We start from the raw sequence: 21,691 nt of genomic DNA, 5'->3' as shown, positions 1-21,691 counted from the left end.
CAAAACATTTGACATTTCAACAATCTTCACATCGATGGTGACGTTAATTAGGTTGTTCAGCCTTCACTTTTATCTGTTCCCAAATTATACCATAACTCTTAACAGAGGCTCAGGGTCCCCTAAGGAAAGAGATGCTTTTAAATTATACGACCCAAGGCGTAGCCTCTTTAGTTGCAGGGTTTTTCTGCGTCCAAGAATTTCTCTACAAGCACCTGTGCTGGTGGAAATCACCCTGCACTTCCCAGACTATCAGCTTCCCTCTGGAGCTGGCTCACCTGACGGGAAGACTTGGTCAGGTATGCCATGCGCTGGCTTCCTGGTGCACCTGCTCCCTCACCCACAGCCAGGAGAATCCGGGTGCTGGGGACAAAGCTCCAGGACCGTCCAAGGGCAGGTTTGAGCCTCCCACTGTCCCTGTCCCGGGTCACGTGGTTGGTCACCTGTGGCAGAATCAGACTTGCAGGTCCATAACGCTAGTATAGAGGACATCTGTTCCTATTGCTTCATTTTACAGAAGGGAAAACTGAGGTCTAGAGCAGAGAAATCACTTCCTCAAGGCTCCATCACTTATCAATGGAACCAGACCCAGGGCTCCTAACCTGTGCCTAGCTCGCTCCAGTAAACCACGAGGCCTCAGGCTTGCCCCCAACCAGAGGACAACGGGTACATGACCCAGGATAAGGAGTGCTATCTGTACTTTCCTAACCAGAAGCCAGTGGTGGGTTTGAGCCTATTACACCCCCAATCCAACAGACGGGCATCTTGAAACCATGCCCAGCCAGTCCTTTGTGTCTGGGGGTGCATGTGTGTATGTGTGTGGGAGGGAGGGTTGGGGATCCTAGTCTGGTCAGGCAGCTCTATTCTGCCCAGGCCTAGTTACAGAGGTAAGCAACTCGAGCCTCAGAGAATCCTCTCCATGAGCCCCTGAGGGCAGGGGCTGTGGCTGCTTCACCACTGAATCCTGTCACCTAACCCAGAGCCTGGTACAGGTGCACACGTACATCCTGAAGATGGGGGGGGGGCGGGGAGGGAAGCCTTGGGGTCTCGCAAGAGAAAAGAACAGAAAAACAGATCCTCTTACATTTCTGGTGGGCACACAAATGAGTACAACCTTTCTAGAAATTTGGCAATGTACATCTAGACATTTAAAGACGTGTATCCCTGGCCCATTATACTTTTATGCATTTATTTTGAGGAAATAATACAAGATGTGAAAGAGATTTAAGTATAAGGATGCTCGCTGTTTTATTGGTAGTAGAGAAAAACAGGTCATGACATAAAGGTCCATTGATCAGGAAATGGTTCGATTATTATGGTAGAGTAGGGGTTAGCAAACTATGGCCCACAGGATAAATTCAGCCTGATAACTGTTTTCGTTAATAAAGTTTTATTGGGAACATAGCCATGACCATTTGTTTATGGACTGTCTACAGTTGCTTTCATGCTACAATGGCAGAATTGAGTAGTTACCACACAGACCATACGGCCATAAAGCCTCAAATATTTACTGGCTCTTTACAGAAAAAGTCTGCCGACCTCTGTGATGCAGGCATTAAACAAAATAATAGGTAGCTGCTAAAAAAGACATTCTTAAAGACTCTACTGGAAATAAACTGAGATAGTTTTTTTCTTTAAACAAGTTAACAGTTTAGTTAGAAAGCTGACTAAAAATATACATATATGTGCAGAGAAAGACATTCTATGGAGATATATCAAAATATTAATATAGTTTCAATGGGTGTGGAGACTGAGCACAGATTTTAATCTTGTATGTTTTTACTCTTTCTATGAGGAGAATAGGAAACCCGGGTGGCGTAGTAGTTAAGTGTTACGGCTGCTAACCAAAGGGTCGGCAGTTCAAATCCACCAGGTGCTCCTTGGAAACTCTATGGGGCAGTTCTACCCTGTCCTATAGGGTGGCTACGAGTCGGAATCGACTCAATGGCACTGGGTTTTATGAAGAGAATAATCTTTAAAAAATTATTTCATAAGCCGAGAAAGTTACTTTAAAAGTAAAAAGGTCCATTTATACGAAACTCCGGAAAAGGCAAAACTACTGAGACAAAAAAAAGAGATCAGTAGTTGCCTGGGATTGGGGGAATTTTCTGGAATAATAGAAATATTCTATATCTTTGATTGTGGTGGTGGTAACAAGATTGTGTATGACAGTATTCATTAGTCAATCTTCAAACAGGGAGAAATTCTCTCTATGTCAATTATACCTCAATAAACCTGACTTAAAAAAGTAAAATGAAAAGCAAGACTATCCTTGATCCCCTTGGCTATTTATGATCCAATCTCCTCACTGTCCAGAGCCCCAGATGACCCAGGGAAGCTGGGCTATGACCCTCTCCTAAAGGGCACTTTGGGGGTTCAGAAGCCATTTAATGGAAATGAAGTGCTACAGCTAGAAATCAAGTTTGTCTCCACCCTCTGCAAAGCCAAGGGTCTGGGAGGAGACTGGGCACAGGTGGCCAAGCCCACATCCTCACCACCACTGCCACACCGAGTTCCCGGGCCAGGGTCTTCAGCTCTCGGGCCAGCTGCATCATCAAGGCCAGGCCTGGAGGAGGAGAAGCAGAGGGGTAGGGCAGCAGATCAGAGACAGGCTGGCTGGAGACCGGACTCCAGAGGTGGGAGGCGAGACCACATTCCCCTGACCCTGGGTTTTGCCACACCACTCACCTTCCCTCTGCTGACCTCCCAGAAGCGGGGAGACCACCGCGGTGACCGAGTCTACCACCACCACCTTCATTGTCCCTGAAGAACTGATCACCTGGGGGAAGCAGATGCCATGAGCCAGTTGAACTCTAGGGGGCACCCTTAACAGGATGAGCTTGTTGCTCTACCAGAAACTAACAAGAAACTCCCTATTCCCCAAATACAAGGCGCCCTGGAAGCACAATGGTTAAGCACTTGGCTGCTAACAAAAAAGGTTAGTAGTTTGAACCCACCCAGCAGCTCTGCAAGAGAAGGACCTGATGATCTGCTCCTAAAAAGATTTCAGCCTAAGAAACCCTGCAAGGCAGTTCTACCAGTTCCTATAATGCCACTATGAGTCCCGACTTGACAACACCTAACAACAACCCCAAATACAGCTGCATAGCTATCAAGGAATTTCAGCAATGTCTTTTTTTCCCATTCAGATGTACGGCAGACTTTACCAAAGACATGGGTGGATAAAGAGGGTAAAATCACATGACCACATTGCAAATACACCAAAATTAATCAAATTTTAGAAATTCCCGATCGTCGGAATCCTTTGGCCTTCTGGTCATGAACTTTCTCAGTAGCCATATTTCTCCTGTCAGCCTTCCACCATCTTGTTAGGACCCTCTTTTCCTTTTTTGACACTGTCCTTTCTTCCCCCTCTCCTGCTCACTCCTACCCACAAATTCCTAACTTCCTACATACCCACTCCTCACTTAACGACTGTCTCATCATCCGACATTTCATATTTACAACAATAGTAAAAAATCTACTACCCAACTATTTTGTGCATTAACGACATACATCTGGCAGTAATGAATGCTGAGGTGCAAGGCAAGAGTAATGCTGACCGTGATGATTGAGGTTATGTGTCAACTTGGCTGGGCCATGATTCTCAGTGGTTTGGGCATTATGTAACGATGCAATTTGCAGTTACGTAATCATCCTCCATGTTTGCATAATGCTGACTTTCACATAACCACCCGGTCTTTGAAACCTAACCATGTTGGTAAGTGAAGAGTGGGTGTCCTGAAAAGTTTAGCCTTCTCTTTCTGTTCTGGCTCTTTCTAGATCGTGCCTCCAAGTCCTCACTTCCCATATCTACAACGGTTTCAAATAAAGACAATTCTTTCTCTAAGAGGAACTCTGACCATCTGTTAAAACCATGATTTTTTGTCTCTACACAATGGTTATTACCATCTTCCTCTCTGAACCCAAACTGTCTTGGATGCTTCCCTTCTTTCCTCTATTCCTTACATCCAAGTCATTTGCTGATTCTGTTTCCACTTTGTTTTTCACTTCACGTTGGCCAATTCTTAAATATTCACGATGACCTGGTTTGTGTTTTGCATGCCTTCCCTCATCTTCCAGCTACTGACCCTTGGCCAATCACCAGTTTGTCTAAGAGAAGATGGCAGAAAAGAGAGAAGCTAAAACTGAAATCAGCTTAGCGCCACCTTACCAACTCTGGGAGAGCAGGGTGAAATCACCAGCTAAAATGTGACAGCAAGCCCTTTGCTGCTTGTGACTGGGAAGCTATCATGTCATCCGTGGTGAACCTAAGGTGACGCCCAAATATCCCCGCCTTCTGGTATTCACGTGCCTGTATAATCCTTTCCTCTTAAGTGTGGGTGGGACCTGTGACTTGCTTCTGACCAAAAGAATATGACAAAGGTGTTGGAATGTCACTCCCTTGATTAGGTTAAGTTATATGGCAACATTGATGGGATGTCACTCCCGTGATTACATTATAAAAGACTCCATCTCGCTAGAAAACTTCTCACTCTCTGCTGGTCTTGAAGAAGCAAGTGGCTATGCTGTGAACTGCGTATGGAAAGGACCATGTGGCAGGGAACAGTTGGAAGCCTCAAGGAGTTGAAGGTGACCCCCAGCTGACTGCCAGCAAGAAACGGAAGCCCTCAACCACTACCAACCATTCTGATGAGAGACGCAATAGATGGTCCTGGGTAGAATGAGAGAAAACTGTAGAACAAAATTCAAATTCTTAAAAAAAGCCCAGACTTACTGGACTGCTAGAGACTAGAGGAACCCCTAAGACTATTGTCCTGAGAAACTCTTTAAACCTGAACTGAAACCAGTCCTGGAGGTCACTTTTCTACTAAGTAACAGACTGGCTCATAAAATAAATAATATCACCTTAGAGTACTGTTATCCTTTAAAAAAATCATCTATATGAGACCAAACAGTTAACATTTACCCTAATACAAAGATGAGAAGGTCAGGAAGCCAGATTAATGGAAACGGAACAACCAGAACAGAAATAATGAGAATGTTGACACAATGTGGAAAATGTAACCAATGTATAGAAATTGTTAAATGGGAACCTAATTTGCTGTGTAAACTTTCACTAAAAACACAATAAAATATTTTAAAAAGAAAGAAAGAAACTAAAGCCCTCAGTTCTATGGCCACAAGGAAATTCTGCCAAAAACCTGAGTAGCTTGTAAGCAGCTTCTTCCCTAGTAGAGCCTTCAAATGAAAACACAACCCAGTCAACACCTTGACTGCAGCCTTGTGAGACTCTAAGCAGAGGTCACAGCTAAGCCATGCGTGGAATCCTGACCCACAGAAACTAAGAGATAATAATATGTATTGTTTTAAGTCACTGAGTTTGTGGTCTAAATATTAATAGAAAATATACCATCTAATTGTCCTATAGTTAAAACAAACAAACTAACAATACAGTCGTCTGATCTGGGAGTTGAGAGAGATTTGAATTGTTTAGTTCTTGTCCTGAACATGTGGTGACTCTGGGCAACTCAACCTCTCTGGCCCTCAGTCTCCTTATCTCTAAAAATACGAGGGTTACGTTAGATCAGCACTACTCGACTTCATGTGTCAACACATTGGTGGGACATAACCAGCTATGACTCCTGTGGCAAGTAATTTCATCAACTATTACCAGTTACAAAGTTTACAAAGTGATTTCCTTTATGTACAATCCTGGGTATGCCCACAGGAACATGTTGTGCTTTGGAATGAGAGAAGTTTGACGTCAAGTATTCTCTTTAAGGTGTCTTCCAAATCTACCTGTCTAAGCACCTAGTAGGTTAGGTGTCAATCCAGATGCCATTCCAAATCTCCCTTCCTTGTAACAGGACCCTGAATATGTTCAGGTACTAGGTGGCAATCTCCTGACTTCAGAGAAGGTGGACCTAGCCCCTGGTCCAACATACACATGTAACTCAGTTTTGGCCAACTAGATGTAAGGGGAAAAGGGATGCCTATTAGTGGGTTCTGAAGAAAGAGTTCCCTGATAAAAGGGAAAGGTACAGAAAAGAGCCATCTCTCTCTCACTGCCCTGGAAGTGGATATGGATGTGTGGAGACATAACGCTTGAAGCCACAGCAACCACTTTGGGATCATGAGGGGAAGAGCATGGGGATCAGACACACCAACGTAGCACCCTGATATCATGGACCTGCCAACCTCCAGACTCATGTGAGATAATTAAATATCCTCAAGGTTCAAGTCTGTCAGACAGCCTCTGTTATTTTCAGCTGAAATATTCCTAACTGATCCAGCAGAGATACAGCACAAAAGCAGAGATGAATAATACATGATCCAGGCCTTCAAGGGGTTTGCTGTTTAGAGGGAAGATGGACATTTAAACAATGAGGCATGTGAAATTAAGCACTCAGGAGCTCCATCCTGGAAGTGGCAAGCACAGCTGGAGTCACAGATTTACATCTGCATTTCCAAAGAGAGCATGTAGTAGGACACCTGCCTGCACACAGATAGCGCCTGGCAAGCTGGGCAAAGCAGCGAGGGGCAGAACAGCAGGCTCACCTGCTGGGCCACAGTGCCTCGGAGGTCCTGTAGCACATCCAGCATTCGGAAGATGTCAAACGCATGCACCACCTGGATCCTCCGGAGCGCTCCTGCCTGAAGGAGTGGGGAAGAGAAGGACTTTGGATAAAAAAGAATAAGGGGTCAGGGAAGGAGATGAAGAGGAACTGTAAGGCTGAGAAAGAAGAGGCAACCAGAACCAAGGACTTAGGTCTAACAAGCTAGTTCTCACAGCAGTAGCTGCCTGGGTACTGAGCTGTAAAGTTTAGTCAGAGATCAGTGGTAAAGAGTGGTATCTACCACAGGGAAGAAATGGGCTGGAAACACAGATGTTGGACATTTGCCAGCCCTGGTTTAGACTCTGTTAGGAGTTGGGAGGTTTCCTGGAAGAACTCAAGTAGGCAGCATCGGAGTCTGGAGAATGGCATTAACCGGGAAGGCTCAAAGAATACAGGAAGTGTTAACAGCCCAGTAAGTTATAAAGCAAGAAGGAACTATCACTCAAATGGCCAGGATTCTTGCAACGTAAGGGATAACGGGGTTTTTCTGTTCCAGAAAGGAGCCCTAGTGGTACAGTGTTTAGGCACTTGGCTGCTAACCTAAAGGTCAGTGGTTCAAACCCACCAGCTGCTCTTCGAGAGAAAGATATGGCAGACTGCTTTTGTAACGATTTATAGCTTTGGAAATCCTATGGGGCAGTTCTACCCTGTCCTTTAGGTCTCTATGAGTGGGAGCTGACTCGATGGCAAGGGTACGGTTGTTTGGTTTTCTGGGTCAGAACCTCCTCCAGAACCCAGCCCTCCTGCCCCTTGCCTGTTCCTCCTCATCCTGGGTTCTGGCCTGAAGCAGCTGGAGGAGGCGGGAGGCTGTTATCCCTCCACTGGAATCGATGTACAGGACGTTCTGCTGCAAGCTGTGGGCCACGTTTGCAGCCACACAAAGACAAACCTGTGTAGAGACCAGAGGAACTGGGTGAACTTGAGCCCTCAGAGAAGGCCTAGAATGGGGGCTCCCCACCAAATTTTACACTTCCAGTCTGCACTCTCACCCTCATGGTCTCGCTACCCAGCTCTGTACCCATGAGCATGCCGGCAGAAGCTCCCCTCGGGGTCCAGGGCTATGTATACACCTCCCCATTCTTCCTGGCAGCTGGCCTCATGTGTACCTGGGTTTTGCCGCTACCTGGGCTTCCTACAAATTCAGTCACTTCTCCAGTATAGAGACCAGTATCAAGCAGTTTGTCCAGTCTGATGGCAGAGGAGAGGAAAAGACAATCAACGCAGGGTATCAGGGGAAGCAGAAAGGGCTAAATTTCGGAAGAAAAGCAAGACATCCTTTCTAAGCACTGGTCTGACCAGAGGTGTTCCAAATGTCTCTGGCCAGGGGGCTTCTCCTGGTGGAGTTTCTTCCGGGAAGGAGGGCACAGCTACATGCACCTCTTCCGGCCTTCTCTCATCCTTCCAGTCTCAGCTTAAACATCACCTCTCCAGAGAGGCCTCTGCTTCCCCATCAAGGTCTTCCTTTCATTCTCCATCTTAGCCCCATGTACATTTCCTTGATAGCATTTCCTATAATGCTACAGAGGTGCTGTGTGCAGAGAGGTACTGTGTGCCCTTCACCTAGCCTCCCTCAGTAGTAACATCCTGCAGAACTACAGTACATCACTACAACCAGGAATCTGACGTGGGTACAATCCACAGAGCTTATTCAGACTTCACCTGCGTGCAGCATTTTATCACATGTGTAGTTCTGTGTAGGAATCCCTGGGTGGTGCAAGGGATTCAGTGCTCGGCTACTAACCAAAACGTTGTCAGCTCGAATCCACCCAGAGATGCCTTGAAAGAAAGGACTGGCAACTTCCAAAAAGTCTAGAACAACAAAAAAACAAACTCATTGCTGTCAAGTCAATTCCGACTTGTGGCAACTCCACGTGTTACAGGGTAAAACTGCTCCACAGAGTTTTCTTAGCTGTAATCTTTACAGAAACAGATTGCCAGGCCTTTCTTCTGTGGTGCTATCGGTGGGTTCGAACCGCCAACTGAACGGTCACGGCCATTGAAAACAGTCTATGTGCAGCTCCACTCTGAAACACATGGGGTTGTCATTAGTCAGAATCAACTTGACAGCAACTGATGTGGTTTTTCTGTAGTTCTGTGTAACCACCACTACAATCAAGATCCAGAACATTTCCATGACAAGTCTTCCTTGTGCTATACTTCCACAGCCACATTGCTCACACCCACCCCAATCCCTAAACCCTGGGGACCCTCCTCTGGTTTCCATCTCTACCATTAGTCCCAGAATGTTATATAATTAGAATCACACCATATGTAACCCTTGGATTTTGCTTTTTTCAGTCAGCATAACTTTCTCTTCATCCAGGGTAGTGCATATATCAGTAGTTTCTTTTTCTTGCTGAATAGTATTCCATGGTATGGATGTAACACAATTTGTTTAACCGTTTACCCACTGAAGGACATTTTGGTTTCCCGTTTTGCACTATTATGAATAAAACTGCTAGGAACACTCATGTACAGGTTTGTGTGTATATTTAAGTTTTCAGTTAAAGAGCCCCGGTGGGGCAAACCAAACACTTCCAGGGGCAGAAGAGCAGTGGCGGGGGTCTGGAGACCATGGTTTTGGGGGACATCTAGGTCAACTGTCAGAACAAAGTTTATGAAGAAAATGTTCTACATCCCACTTTGGTGAGTGGTGTCTGGAGTCTTAAAAGCTTGCAAGCGGTCCAGCTAAGATATATCAATTGGCCCCAGCCTACCTGGAGCAAAAGAGAATGAAGAACACCAAAGATACAAGGTAAACAGGGGCTCAGGAGACAAAAGGGCCATATAAACCAGAGACTCTATCAGCCTGAGACCAGAGCTAGATGATGCGTGGCTACCACCAACGACCACCATAACAGGGAACACAACAGAGAGTCCCTGACGGAGCAGAAGAAAAGTGTGGTACAGAACTCAAATTCACATGAAAAGACCGGAATTAATGGTCTCACTGAGACCGCTGGAATCCCCGAAGCCATGACCCCAGACGCTCTGTTAACCCAGAACTAAAATCATTCCTGAAGCCCACTCTTCAGACCAAGATTAGACTGGACTATAAAATATAATACTCATGAAGAGTGTGCTTCTTAGTTCAAGCAAATACACATGACCCAATGGGTGGCTCCTGTCCAGAGGCAGGGTGAGAAGGCAAGATGGGACAGGGGCTGGTTAACTTGGCACAGGAAACCCAGGGTGGAATGGGGGAGCGTGCTGTCACATTACAGGGATTGCAACTAGTGTCACATAACAATATGTGCATACGTTTCTTCATGAGAAATTAACTTGAGCTGTAAACTTTCACCTAAAGCACAATAAGATTTAAAAAAAAAAAAAAAGGAGCCCTGGTGGTACAATGGTTAGGTGCTTGGCTGCTAACAGGAAGGTTAGTAGTTTGAACCCATTCAGCAGCTGAAAGACTGGGCGATCTGCTTCTGTAAAGATTACAACCAAGAAAACAATATGGGCAGTTCTACTCTGTCATATGGAATCACTATGAGTCCGAACAGACTCGGCACCCAACAAGTTACCATTTATCTGGGATAAGTGACCAATAGTATAATTGCTGAGTTGTATAACTGTACGTTAGTTTTATAAGAAACTGCCAAACTACTTTCTAGAGTAGCTGTGCTATTTTAAAATGAGTGGTCCAGTTTCTCCATATCCCCACCAGCATTTAGTGTTACCACTTTTAGTTATTCTATTTTACACAGATGCTATCTCATTGTGGTTTTAACTTGCATTTCCCTAATAGCTAATACCCCCACGCGTCTGTCAGTTTGTCGTACTGTGGGGGCTTGTGTGTTCCTGTGATGCTGGAAGCTATGCCACCGGTATTCAGATACCAGCAGGGTCACCCAAGGGGACAGGTTTCAGCTGAGCTTCCAGACTAAGACAGACTCGGAAGAAGGACCTGGCAGTCTACTTCTGAAAAGCATTAGCCAGTGAAAACCTGATGAATAGCAGTGGAACACTGTCTGATATAGTGCTGGAAGATGAGCCCCCCAGGTTGGGAAGGCACTCAAAAGATGGCTGGGGAAGAGCTGCCTCCTCAAAGTAGAGTCGACCTTAATGACGTGGATGGAGTAAAGCTTTTGGGACCTTCATTTGCTGATGTTGCACAACTCAAAATGAGAAGAAACAGCTGCAAACATCCATTAATAATCGGAACCTGGAATGTACAAAGTATGAATCTAGGAAAATTGGAAATCGTCAAAAATGAAATGGGACACATAAACATCGATATCCTAGGCATTAGTGAGCTGAAATGGACTGGTATTGGCTATTTTGAATCGGACAATCATATAGTCTATTATGCTGGGAATGAAAACTCAAAGAGGAATGGTGTTGCATTCATTGTCAAAAAGAATGTTTCAAGATCCATTCTGAAGTACAACACTGTCAGTGATAGGATAATATCTATATGCCTACAAGGAAGACCAGTTAATGCGACTATTATTGAAATTTACGCACCAACCACTAGGGCCAAAGATGAAGAAATAGAAGATTTTTATCAGCTGCTGCAGTCTGAAATTGATCAAACATGCGATCAAGATGCATTGATAATTACTGGCGATTGGAATGCGAAAGTTGGAAACAAAGAAGAAGGATCAGTAGTTGGAAAATATGGCCTTGGTGATAGAAACAATGCTGGAGCTCGAATGACAGAATTTTGCAAGACCAACGACTTCTTCATTGCAAATACCTTCTTTCACCAACATGAACAGTGACTACACACATGGACCTCACCAGATGGAACACACAGAAATCAAATTGACTACATCTGTGGAAAGAGACGATGGAAAAGCTCAGTATCATCAGTCAGAACAAGGCCAGGGGCCGACTGTGGAACAGACCATCAATTGCTCATATGCAAGGTCAAGCTGAAACTGAAGAAAATCAGAGCAAGTCCACGAGAGCCAAAACATGGCCTTGAGTATATCCCACCTGAATTTAAAGACCATCTCAAGAATAGATTTGATGCACTGAACACTAGTGAGCAAAGACCAGATGAGTTGTGGAATGACATCAAGGACATCATCCATGAAGAAAGCAAGAGGTCACTGAAAAGACAAGAAAGAAAGAAAAGACCAAGATGAATGTCAGAGGAGACTCTGAAACAATAGTGAAGGATTCCATGGGGAAAATATTAAACGACCCAGGAACCATCAAAAGAAGATGGACGGAATACACAGAGTCATTATACCAAAAGGAATTAGTCAATATTCAACCATTTCAAGAGGTGGCATATGATCAGGAACCGATAGTACTGAATGAAGAAGTCCAAGCTGCTCTGAAGGCATTGGTGAAAAACAAGGCTCCAGGAATTGATGGAATATCAATTGAGATGTTTCAACAAACAGATGCACCACTGGAGGTCCTCACTCATCTATGCCAAGAAATATGGAAGACAGCATCCCGGCCAATTGACTGGAAGAGATCCATATTTATGCCTATTCCCAAGAAAGGTGATGCAATCGAATGTGGAAATTATAGAACAATATCATTAATATCACATGCAAGCAAAATTTTGCTGAAGATCATTCAAAAACGGCTGCTGCAGTATATCGACAGGGAACTGCCAGAAATTCAGGCTGGTTTCAGAAGAGGACATGGAACCAGGGATATCATTGCTGATGTCAGATGGATCCTGGATGAAAGCAGAGAATACCAAAAGGATGTTTACCCTGTGTTTTATTGACTATGCAAAGGCATTCAACTGTGTGGATCATAACAAACTATGGATAACGCTGCAAAGAATGGGAATTCCAGAACACTTAATTGTGCTCATGAGGAACCTTTACATAGATCAAGAGGCAGTTGTTCGGACAGAACAAAGGGAAACTGATTGTTTTAAAGTCAGGAAAGGTGTGCATCAGGGTTGTATTCTTTCACCATACCTATTTAATCTGTATGCTGAACAAATAATACGAGAAGCTGGACTATATGAAGAAGAACGGGGCATCAGGATTGGAGGAAGACTCATTAACAACCTGCATTATGCAGATGACACAATCTTGCTTGCTGAAAGTGAAGAGGAGTTGAAGCACTTACTAACGAAGATCAAAGACCACAGCCTTCAGTATGGATTACACCTCAACATAAAGAAAACAAAAATCCTCACAACTGGACCACTAAGAAACATCATGATAAACGGAGAAAAGACTGAAGTTGTCAAGGATTTCATTTCACTTGGATCCACAATCAACAGCTATGGAAACAGCAGTCAAGAAATCAAAAGATGCATTGCATTGGGCAAATCTGCTGCAAAGGACCTCTCCAAAGTATTGAGGAGCAAAGATGTCACCCTGAAGACTATGGTGTGCCTGACCCAAGCCATGGTATTTTCAATTGCATCATATGCATGTGAAAGCTGGACAATGAATAAGGAAGACCGAAGAAGAGTTGACGCCTTTGAATTGTGGTGTTGGCGAAGAACAGCAAATGTACCGTGGACTGCCAAAAGAACGAACAAATCTGTCTTGGAAGAAGTGCGGCCAGAATGCTCCTTAGAGGCAAGAACGGCGAGACTGCATCTTCCATACTTTGGACATGTTGTCAGGAGGGATCAGTCCCTGGAGAAGAACATCATGCTTGGCAGAGTACAGGGTCAGCGGAAAAGGGGAAGACTCCCAACAAGGTGGATTGATACAGTGGCTGCAACAATGAGCTCAAGCATAATGATTGTAAGGATGGCTCAGGACCAGGCAGTGTTTCCTTCTGTTGTGCATAGGGTCGCTATGAGTCGGAACCGACTCAACAGCACCTAACAACAACAATAGCTAATAATTTCAAACATTTTTTCCGGTGATATTTGCCACCTGCATGTCCTCTTTGGTGAAATGTCTGTTCTTCTCTACTATCCATTTTCTAATTGGACTGCTTTTTTTTTTTTTTTTACTGTTGAGTTTTGAGAGTTGTTTATATACAAGTGCTATGTCGAACAAGTGGTTTGCAAATATTTTTCCTTACTCTGGAGCTTATCTTTTCATCCTCTTTTTTTTTGTAGAGCCATCGTTTTTAATTTCAATGAAGTCCAACTTATCCATTTTCCCTCTTATGGATCACGCTTCTGATGTCAGGTTTAAGAATTCTTCGTCTACCCCTAAATCCCTAAGATTTTCTCCTATGTTTTATTTATTTATTTTTCTGAAAGGTTTTATAATCTGACATTTAAGTTCATGATCCATTTTGAGTTAATATTTGATAAACTATGATGTTGAAGACAAGGTTCATTTTTTGCCTATGGACGTCCAATTGCTCCAGCACCATTTGATGAAAACGCTATCCTTTCTCCATTGATGGGCTTTCCCATCTTTATCAAAATCAGGTGGGCATATTGCATGAGTCTATCTCTGTGTTCTCTACTCTGTTCCATTGATCTGTCTATTCCTCTCCCAATACACATTTCTTGGTTACTGTAGCTATATCATCTTAACACTGGATAGGCTGATTTTTCCTTATCCATTTTATCTTTCTTTTTCAAAACTGTTTTTAGTTCTTTTAGGTTCTTTGCCTTTGTATATAAATGTTAGAATAGGCTTATCTATGTCTACAAAAAATCTCGCTGGGGTTTTTGACAGGAATTATATTAAAGCTATAGATCGATTTGGGTAGAAGTGGTATCTTTATTATGTGGAGTCTCCCAATTCATGAACACTGTCTCTCCATTTATTTGAGTCTTCTTTGATGTCTTTCATCAGCAATTTTTAACTTTCAGCATACAGATCCTATACATGCTTCGTTAGATTTATTTATACCTAAGCATTTCATTTTCTTTGGAGCAATTTTACATGACATTGTGTTTTAAATGTTTCTAAATGTTCCTTGTATATAGAAATGTGACTGATTTGGGGGTGCTGATCTCATATCGTGTGGCCTTGATAAATTTGTAATCATTTCCTATTTGCTTGTGTTTGTGTGTCTCCCCCATCAGACTGGGGATGCTCTGGGGGTAAGGACTAGTCCTTGTTCACTGTTGCATCTCCAGCACCAGCATAGTGCCTGAGACACAGTAGGTGCAGAAATCTTACCGGATAAATGAGTGACAGGATGGTGCTATGTAGGTTAGCCTGTGGAAGGCTTGGGAGAAACCTGACACCCATTGCCATTGTTTAATTCAGGCTCATAGAGACCCTATAGGACACAGTAGAACTGCCCCGTAGGGTTTCCGAGGCTGTAATCTTTATGGAATCGACTCGATGGCACTGGGTTTGGTTGGTTTTGGTTCATTCTTTAGGGATGCAAATGGGAGAACCCTGAAGACACAGCTAGCTGCTGATCCACGTTGTGACCCTGACCCACCAGTTGACAGGTCACTAAGCACTCTCCACACCTCGCCCAATCTGTGGGCTGCAGCTCACCTCCTATACCACACCTATCCCATGGCCTCCATGTCCTGACCATACCTATCCATTTCCTAACCCTGCAATCACCTCCATGGGATCTAGTCCTCTGAAATGGTTCTTGAAGGCCCCCCACGACCTCTTAGGAAATGCCAAGCAGCACCTTGATAAGCAATCTATGTCTTTCAGTTCTAGGGATCCCTCCATGATTAGAACCACAGGTCCTTGCTAGTCAAAACTCTATGGTTACCCCTCCAGCCCTTTGGGTTTGGGCATGACTGTGCCCACCTTGTCTCTGCTGTTTAATAAGCACCACCATCCAGCCTCTGCCCCATCGGGATCCCATCCCTCCCACCGAGGTCAGGGAACCCAGTTCTATTACAGCAATGGTTCTCTGACTGTGGTCCCCAGATCAGCAGCGTCAGCCTCACCTGGGAACCTGTTAGAAATGCTAATTATCAGGCCCTACCCCAGACCTTTTAAATCAAAAACCCTGGGGGTGATGCCCACATCTGTGGTCTAACAAGGCTTCCAGGTGATTCTGATACACGCTCAAATGTGAAAATGATCAGACTTACTGATCCTCAACCTTGCCTGCACTTTAAAATCACCCAGGGAGTTTTTAACAAGATGCCTGTATCAGTGGTTCCCAAACCTGTCTGCACATTGGAACCACCTGTAGAGCCACTAATGTCTGTGTCCCATCCCCAGAGAACGTGATTTAATTGGCCTGGCGTAGCCCTGGGCTTTGGAATGTTTAAAGGTTTCCCAGGTGATTCTAACGTGCAATAAGTTTGGGAACCACTGGCCTAGACCAATGAAGCTGGAATTTCTAGAGGTAGGACCCTGGCTTCCCAGACGATTCTAATGTGCAGTCAGGGTTGAACCACTGGTCATGACTCATTGGCCACGAGTCAATCACATCCGTGGCTATAAGGATCACTCTGCATTAGGAATTCCCAAATCTACCTCGCCAGCCCTCACGTCTCACCTGCGTTTCAGCCGGGGCTTCCAACAGTTCAAACCAGTTCAGTCATGGCCCACGAGGCAGTAACGGAACAGGCCCAAAGTTTTACAATTTAGACGATCCAGAATAATAACCGCAACTGGAAAAATTACGGGTCAAAGCTCTGGAATGGGAAACTCAGAAGAGGTGTAGTGAGCCCTTTCAGAAGCCTGATGCATGAGACTGCATTACTGGGACAATTGTGGACAGTGACACACATTCAAAGCAGCACAGTCGGCTGCCATCTTGGCGGGGGGGACACCGTTTCCTACTCTGCTCAAAACCCGATGAGCAAGAGATTTGGTTGTTATGCAATTCTTACACTGCTCTTGTTTTCTAATAGGGAGATTAGGATTTCTGGCAGGGCTTTGCCCTGTAATTTTTCCCATTCTAGTTATCATTCCAGTTCGCTCAAATTTAAAAACTTGGGTCTGTTCCAGCGTTACTTCCTCAGCCATGACTGAACCCAGAGGAACCAACCCAAAGCCTTGGTTTCAGCTCCATGTCTCCTACTGCCTAGAGGGTCTTTCTACCTGTATGTCCCCCATCACCTCTAACTCAGCACTTCAACATGTAGAGAGGCCCCAAACCTGCCCTGTTGAGCAGAAGTACACCTGCCTGGAACACAAGTGGTTTCTGGGATTTATCCTCCACCTTCCTCTCTGAACTGGCTTTCAGTCATTCACTCAACATCACCTGAATGCCTCATGTTTACTGAAGGCCTTGTTCTAAAATGAGGGGGATACACAGATGAACCACCACCCATCTGTCAATTTGTCGTACTGTGGTGCCTTGTGTGTTGCTGCGATGCTAGAAGCTGTGCCACCGGTATTTCAGAAACCAGCAGGGTCACTCATGTGTGGACAGGTTTCAGGGGAGCCTCCAGACTACGACAGACTAGGAAAAAAGGCCTGCCGATCTACACCTGAAAATTAGCCAATGAAAACCTCATAGATTGCAATCGAGTCCAATATGGCGCTACGATCATGAAATGGTACAGGACCAGGTAGCATTTTGTCATGTTGGGCGTGGGGTCAGTATAAGTCAGAGATGACCCAACAGCAACTAAACAACAGAGATGAACATGACATAGCTTTAGCTTTCAGGGAACAACCAATCTCCCCATCAATATAGCTTTCTCCAAGTCATGCTACACGCTTTATCCCCCCTGTAAAGATTCACACTGCGCATCCTCACTAAAGGCTCTGAGAAGGCCTACAGCAAAGAAATCTGTTCAATTTGGATTAATCCAGCACTTCCCAAACTATCTGGCTATAGAATCCTCCCCCATCACCCTCCATTTTAAAGTTATATCCATTAAAAGTCCCATGATACTCAGGAAGGTTAAAAACCAAGTGAGTCATCTTTGATTCTTTACACCCACAACCCACTGGTAGTAGGGCCTGTCACATTTCTTCTGCAACTCGTCTCCACTGTCACTGCCCAAGACTGGACTCACACACCCCACACCAGCACCAACATGCCCCTCTTTGGCCTCTCTCCTGACAGCCTCCCCATTCCCATCTGCCCTACACACCTCTACCCAAGGACCTAAAGCTCTGCTCTCCCAATACCACCTCCTGACCTGAGGGAGCCAATACAGCAGACAGGTTAACCGTTTGATGACCCATAGACATATGGTATCCCAACCACTTTTTATGCCTCTGGAGTTCTTTGGGAGTATACTTTTCCCACTACAAGTCTTTGTTGTCCTTCAGTGGGAACTTGCGTAACGGCAAAAGGTGAAAGAAATTTCGTTGAAGCAAAATACCTGGAGTATGAGGCCTGCAAGTAAGGTAGTGCAACTCGGAAGTATGTCTGGGTGAAAGTACTGTCTCTTTTGGCTTTTGTACCCCTAGATAAGCCTTGTAAGTACATTTATGGTTTCCTTGTGATAGTTAGGGAGCCCTGATGGGCTTGGTTTTGTTTTTTGTGTGTGCGTCATACCAGGGTAACCTAATGCAAAGAGCCCTACCATATTTTCAGCAACCAAAGTTCATTGGGACAGATGGTCGCCCATCAATCAGCAGGCTTGAGACTGCAAAATGTTCAGTTAACCACGTAGTTGCAGATCATATTTCTCAAAATCCATATCCCTAACCAAATATTTAAACACACCCCATGACTCTGAATACTTCCATTAATTAAAACCATGGTTTCAAAAAAAAAAAAAAAATTCAGAGCAGAAAATAATAGCATCACCAATTAAGCTCTTAGATTTAGGAGCGTGACAAACATGACTTCAAGTGCCCGATCTGCCACCTACAAGCGGTGCAACCTTCAGCAAGTCACTTAGCCTGAGTCCCAGTTCCTCATCTACAAAATGATGGTTTACATTCCCGAAACCAACTCTTCAGACAACAAATAGACTAGACTATAAAACATAAAATGATACTCGGAAGAGTGTGCTTCCTAGTTCAACTAGATACACAAACTAAATGGGTAGCTCCTGTCTGGAGGCAGGATGAGAAGGCAGAAAGAGGCAGGAGCTGATTAAATGGACACGGGAAATCCAGGGTGGAAAGCAGTGTGCTGTCACATTATAGGGAGAGCAACTAGGGTCATGTAACAATGTGTGTATAAATTTTTGTATGAGAAACTAACTTGAGTTATAAACTTCCACCTAAAATATAATAATAAAAACCTTAAAAAAAATGCTTTAAGTCATAACATGCCCACTGGTAGCTGTGAAGAATGAATGAAATAACACACTGTGGAGTGCTGAGCACTCAGTAAAAGCCCACCCCATTCCTCAATGCCCAAGGCCAGCCTCCTTCAGAGCTTCCCTGAACCACACTCACCTCCCCCTTTCATGACCCACTGCGGCTGCATTCCTGCCAGTTTACCACTTGACTGCTCCCTAAATGCTTCCTCTGCGTATGCTGGTCTTATAAGCTCCCTAAGCCCAAAGGCCAGTCTGCTTCCTGTTAATCACTCCCTCCTCAAGACTACCTCCCTACTTGCTTACACCTCTTACTCCTGCTCACCTGCCTTCCTGTCATATTCACTAGACCCCATACAGCTTAAGGGCAGAAGCCTTGCCTCCTCTGTATATGTATCTCCAGAGCAGGGCCCGGCACCCAGTAGGCACTCAACCAGATTTGCTGAACAAACCTCATGCTGAGCACTCAGTAGACACTCAGCCAATGCTTGATGAATTACAGAGTTGGACTCTCAATCAGGGACAGCAAGCACCACGCTGTATGAACCTTGCCAACAGAACATGTCATGGAAACAGCAAGCACCAAACCAATCCAAAGACCTTCGTGGTGGCAGTTATTCATCAAATTCTACACAAACAGGCCAGACAAGAGGTCAGATTCACTTGGCCAGAAAACGCCTGTCATCTTCCAACTCCGTCTCCAAACAATGTGAAAAAATGTTAACCCCTCCTTTGTTAAGTTCTCTCACTCCCTATTGCTGCAAAGCATGGTGAATGAACCAAGTTCTGGATCAGATACACCAGGGCCTGAGTCCCAGCTCTGCCACTTGCAACTCTTCAGGGTAAACTCAAGTGGGGTTAATAATTGCCAACTCATAGGGTCACTGGAGAGATTACATATAACCTAAAGGGCAATGCCTCACATGTAGTACCAGTACCAGTTGCCCCTGAGCCAACTCCAACTCAAGGCAACCCCACGTGTGTCAGAGCAGAACTGTGCTCCATTGGGTTTTTCAAAGGCTGATTTTTTTTTTGAAAGCTTATCATCAGACCTTTCTTCCAAGAAGCCTCTGAGTAGACTCAAACCTCCAACCTTTTGGTTAGCACCTGAGTGCATTAACTGTTTGCACCTCCCAGGACTCCTCACTCATAGTCCAAAAACCAAACCTGTTGCCATCAAGTAGATTCCGACTCATACCAACCCTATAGGACAGAAGAGAATCGTCCCATAGAGTTTCCAAGGAACGCCTGGTGGATTCGAACTGCCAACCTTTTGGTTAGCAGCCATAGCACTTAACCACTACGCCACCAGGGTTTCCTCACTCATATTAAAAAAAAAAAATTTTTTTTTTTTTTGGGGGGCACTTAATAAATGTTAGCCCTTCCATGTTCCGTCTCTCACTCTACCCTTAAGTCAAATGGGGGTAGGCCAGACTAGAGTTGCTCTAATCTGCTGGATAATAAGAAGATACTGACATCTTACGTTATAGAGCTATGGTTCTCAAACAGGGGTGGGTTCTAACCCCAGGAATCCTTCAGCAATAGCTGGGGCATTTTTTATTGCCATGACTGGGGAAACGGGTGCTACTGACATCTAGTGGTAGAGGCCAGAGATGCTGCTAAACATCCTACAATGCACAGGGTAGTCCCCACAACAAAGAATCACCCAGCCCAAACGTCAGTTGAAACAGGTTGAGAAACCTGTTACAGGGTAAGAGAACTCAGAAGTCCTGACCCCTTCCTTCCCATCTGCCCAAGCTGCCCTCACATTGCTGTCTTCAGAGTCAAACATCCAAAGCTGAGCCTGAGAGGCAGCCTCATCCTCCTGCCACTCACCTTCTTCCCCGAATACACATACAAACCTTTCCATGCCCGTGGACAGGATGGCAGTGGAGGTCTTCAATTCCTCATAGACATCAGCGCCATTGAAGGGGAAAGCTGAGAACTGAGCCAACAGCACCCGCCTCACAGCAACCAGGGCCTGCAAAACAGGCCGGGACAACTCAAGATCCACCAGGGGCACCTCAATGCAGAGCAGCCTGCAATGAACCACCCACACGAGGGACACCCCAAGGACTCATACCTCCCCATCCATACCTGGGAACCCTTTGCTCTCCTGACTTAAAGATGGCTATTTTAAGACACCCTGGTTTGAAGACTGGAGATGGGCAGCTCACCTTATAAGACAAGCCACATTTCTGGGCTACCTCCTCCAGGTCTGCAGAAACCAGGTCCACCACTGAAAACAAAACACTTGTAGTTGACTGTCAGGAAGGGGGACCTGTGTCTTCCCACACTCAGCTTTTCCTCATCTGTAAAACGGGGTAACAATTCTACCTCAAAGCAGATAGTCTGAGGAGGCCTACATGAAATCACAAAGCCGCAGAACCTGGGTGCGCCTGGCCCGCAGGAGGGGCTCTCCACTTCCTCCTGGGGAGCCTCTCCAGAAGGGGGAGGGGACTGAGGAGGGGAATGGCCTTCCAAGAGCAGAGGGGAAGCGCCCCGCTAGCACGCGGGGGTCGGCCCACGGCGTGTGTGGTGCACACGGCTCCCTGGCACGCGCACCAACGCGCACACGCGGTCACCTGTCTTGATTCCGCGACTCCTCAGAAGCTGGACCATCTCCTGGGTGAGGCCCGGACACAGCGCGGCCCTGAGCACGCCCATGTTCGCTGCAGGCCCAGGACGGCACCGGGAGCCGAGGCTGCTAGTCACGTGGGCAACCGCCGGGCCCTCTCCAGACGCCTCTCGGCTCCCCTTTCTGGAGAGGGCACTGGTGGCGCCGGCGGCTGGAGGAGGGGTTGGTGCGGAGGCACGTGGGTGGCGCCCGGCCCGCGCTCCCGCGCCCTAGGCTCGCCCGCTTCCTGGTTCCAGGCTCGCGCCCTCAGAGTGGGCCTGGCCTGCAGCACCATCTGCTGGCCGCGCGGGGCGAAACCGCGGCCTCTGCGGGGCGGTTGGGGCGGAGGCCCTCTTCGGTGGGCGCCTCTTCACCACCACCACCCTCTCTTCTCCGCCACCCCCGTCCCAGATACTCACACAGCTTTACGCGTCACACGACTCCTTGCGCACACCAGACCGCACATCGCCCAGCATGCACAACACG

At 45.7% G+C, this 21,691-nt stretch overlaps 1 protein-coding gene across 3 annotated transcripts in view; it reads right to left on the bottom strand.

Moving 5' to 3' along the window:
* The window catches only part of RAD51D (RAD51 paralog D), a 28,692-nt gene extending 7,311 nt beyond the window's left edge, over nucleotides 1-21,381 (bottom strand). The window contains exons 1-9 of one of the 3 annotated variants that reach the window (XR_010318388.1): nucleotides 21,174-21,381; nucleotides 20,766-20,827; nucleotides 20,451-20,569; nucleotides 7,685-7,766; nucleotides 7,333-7,467; nucleotides 6,520-6,615; nucleotides 2,686-2,776; nucleotides 2,507-2,563; nucleotides 276-440 (exon numbers count right to left, since the gene is read on the bottom strand). Coding sequence is in view for 2 of the 3 variants with exons in the window: in XM_010594234.3 (XP_010592536.1) it covers nucleotides 276-440; nucleotides 2,493-2,563; nucleotides 2,686-2,776; nucleotides 6,520-6,615; nucleotides 7,333-7,467; nucleotides 7,685-7,766; nucleotides 20,451-20,569; nucleotides 20,766-20,827; nucleotides 21,174-21,255 (903 nt within the window). In the remaining variant the exon portion in view is untranslated. Of the gene's footprint in view, nucleotides 1-275; nucleotides 441-2,492; nucleotides 2,564-2,685; nucleotides 2,777-6,519; nucleotides 6,616-7,332; nucleotides 7,468-7,684; nucleotides 7,767-20,450; nucleotides 20,570-20,765; nucleotides 20,828-21,173 lie in introns of all 3 variants that reach the window. The other 2 variants (XM_010594234.3, XM_064271409.1) reach the window with 2 other exon arrangements.
* Nucleotides 21,382-21,691: the final 310 nt, after the last annotated feature.

This window comes from Loxodonta africana, chromosome 18 (genome assembly GCF_030014295.1).
Source record: "Loxodonta africana isolate mLoxAfr1 chromosome 18, mLoxAfr1.hap2, whole genome shotgun sequence".
Taxonomy (NCBI): Eukaryota; Metazoa; Chordata; class Mammalia; order Proboscidea; family Elephantidae; genus Loxodonta; species Loxodonta africana.
This window is presented reverse-complemented; position numbering and strand designations above follow the sequence as displayed.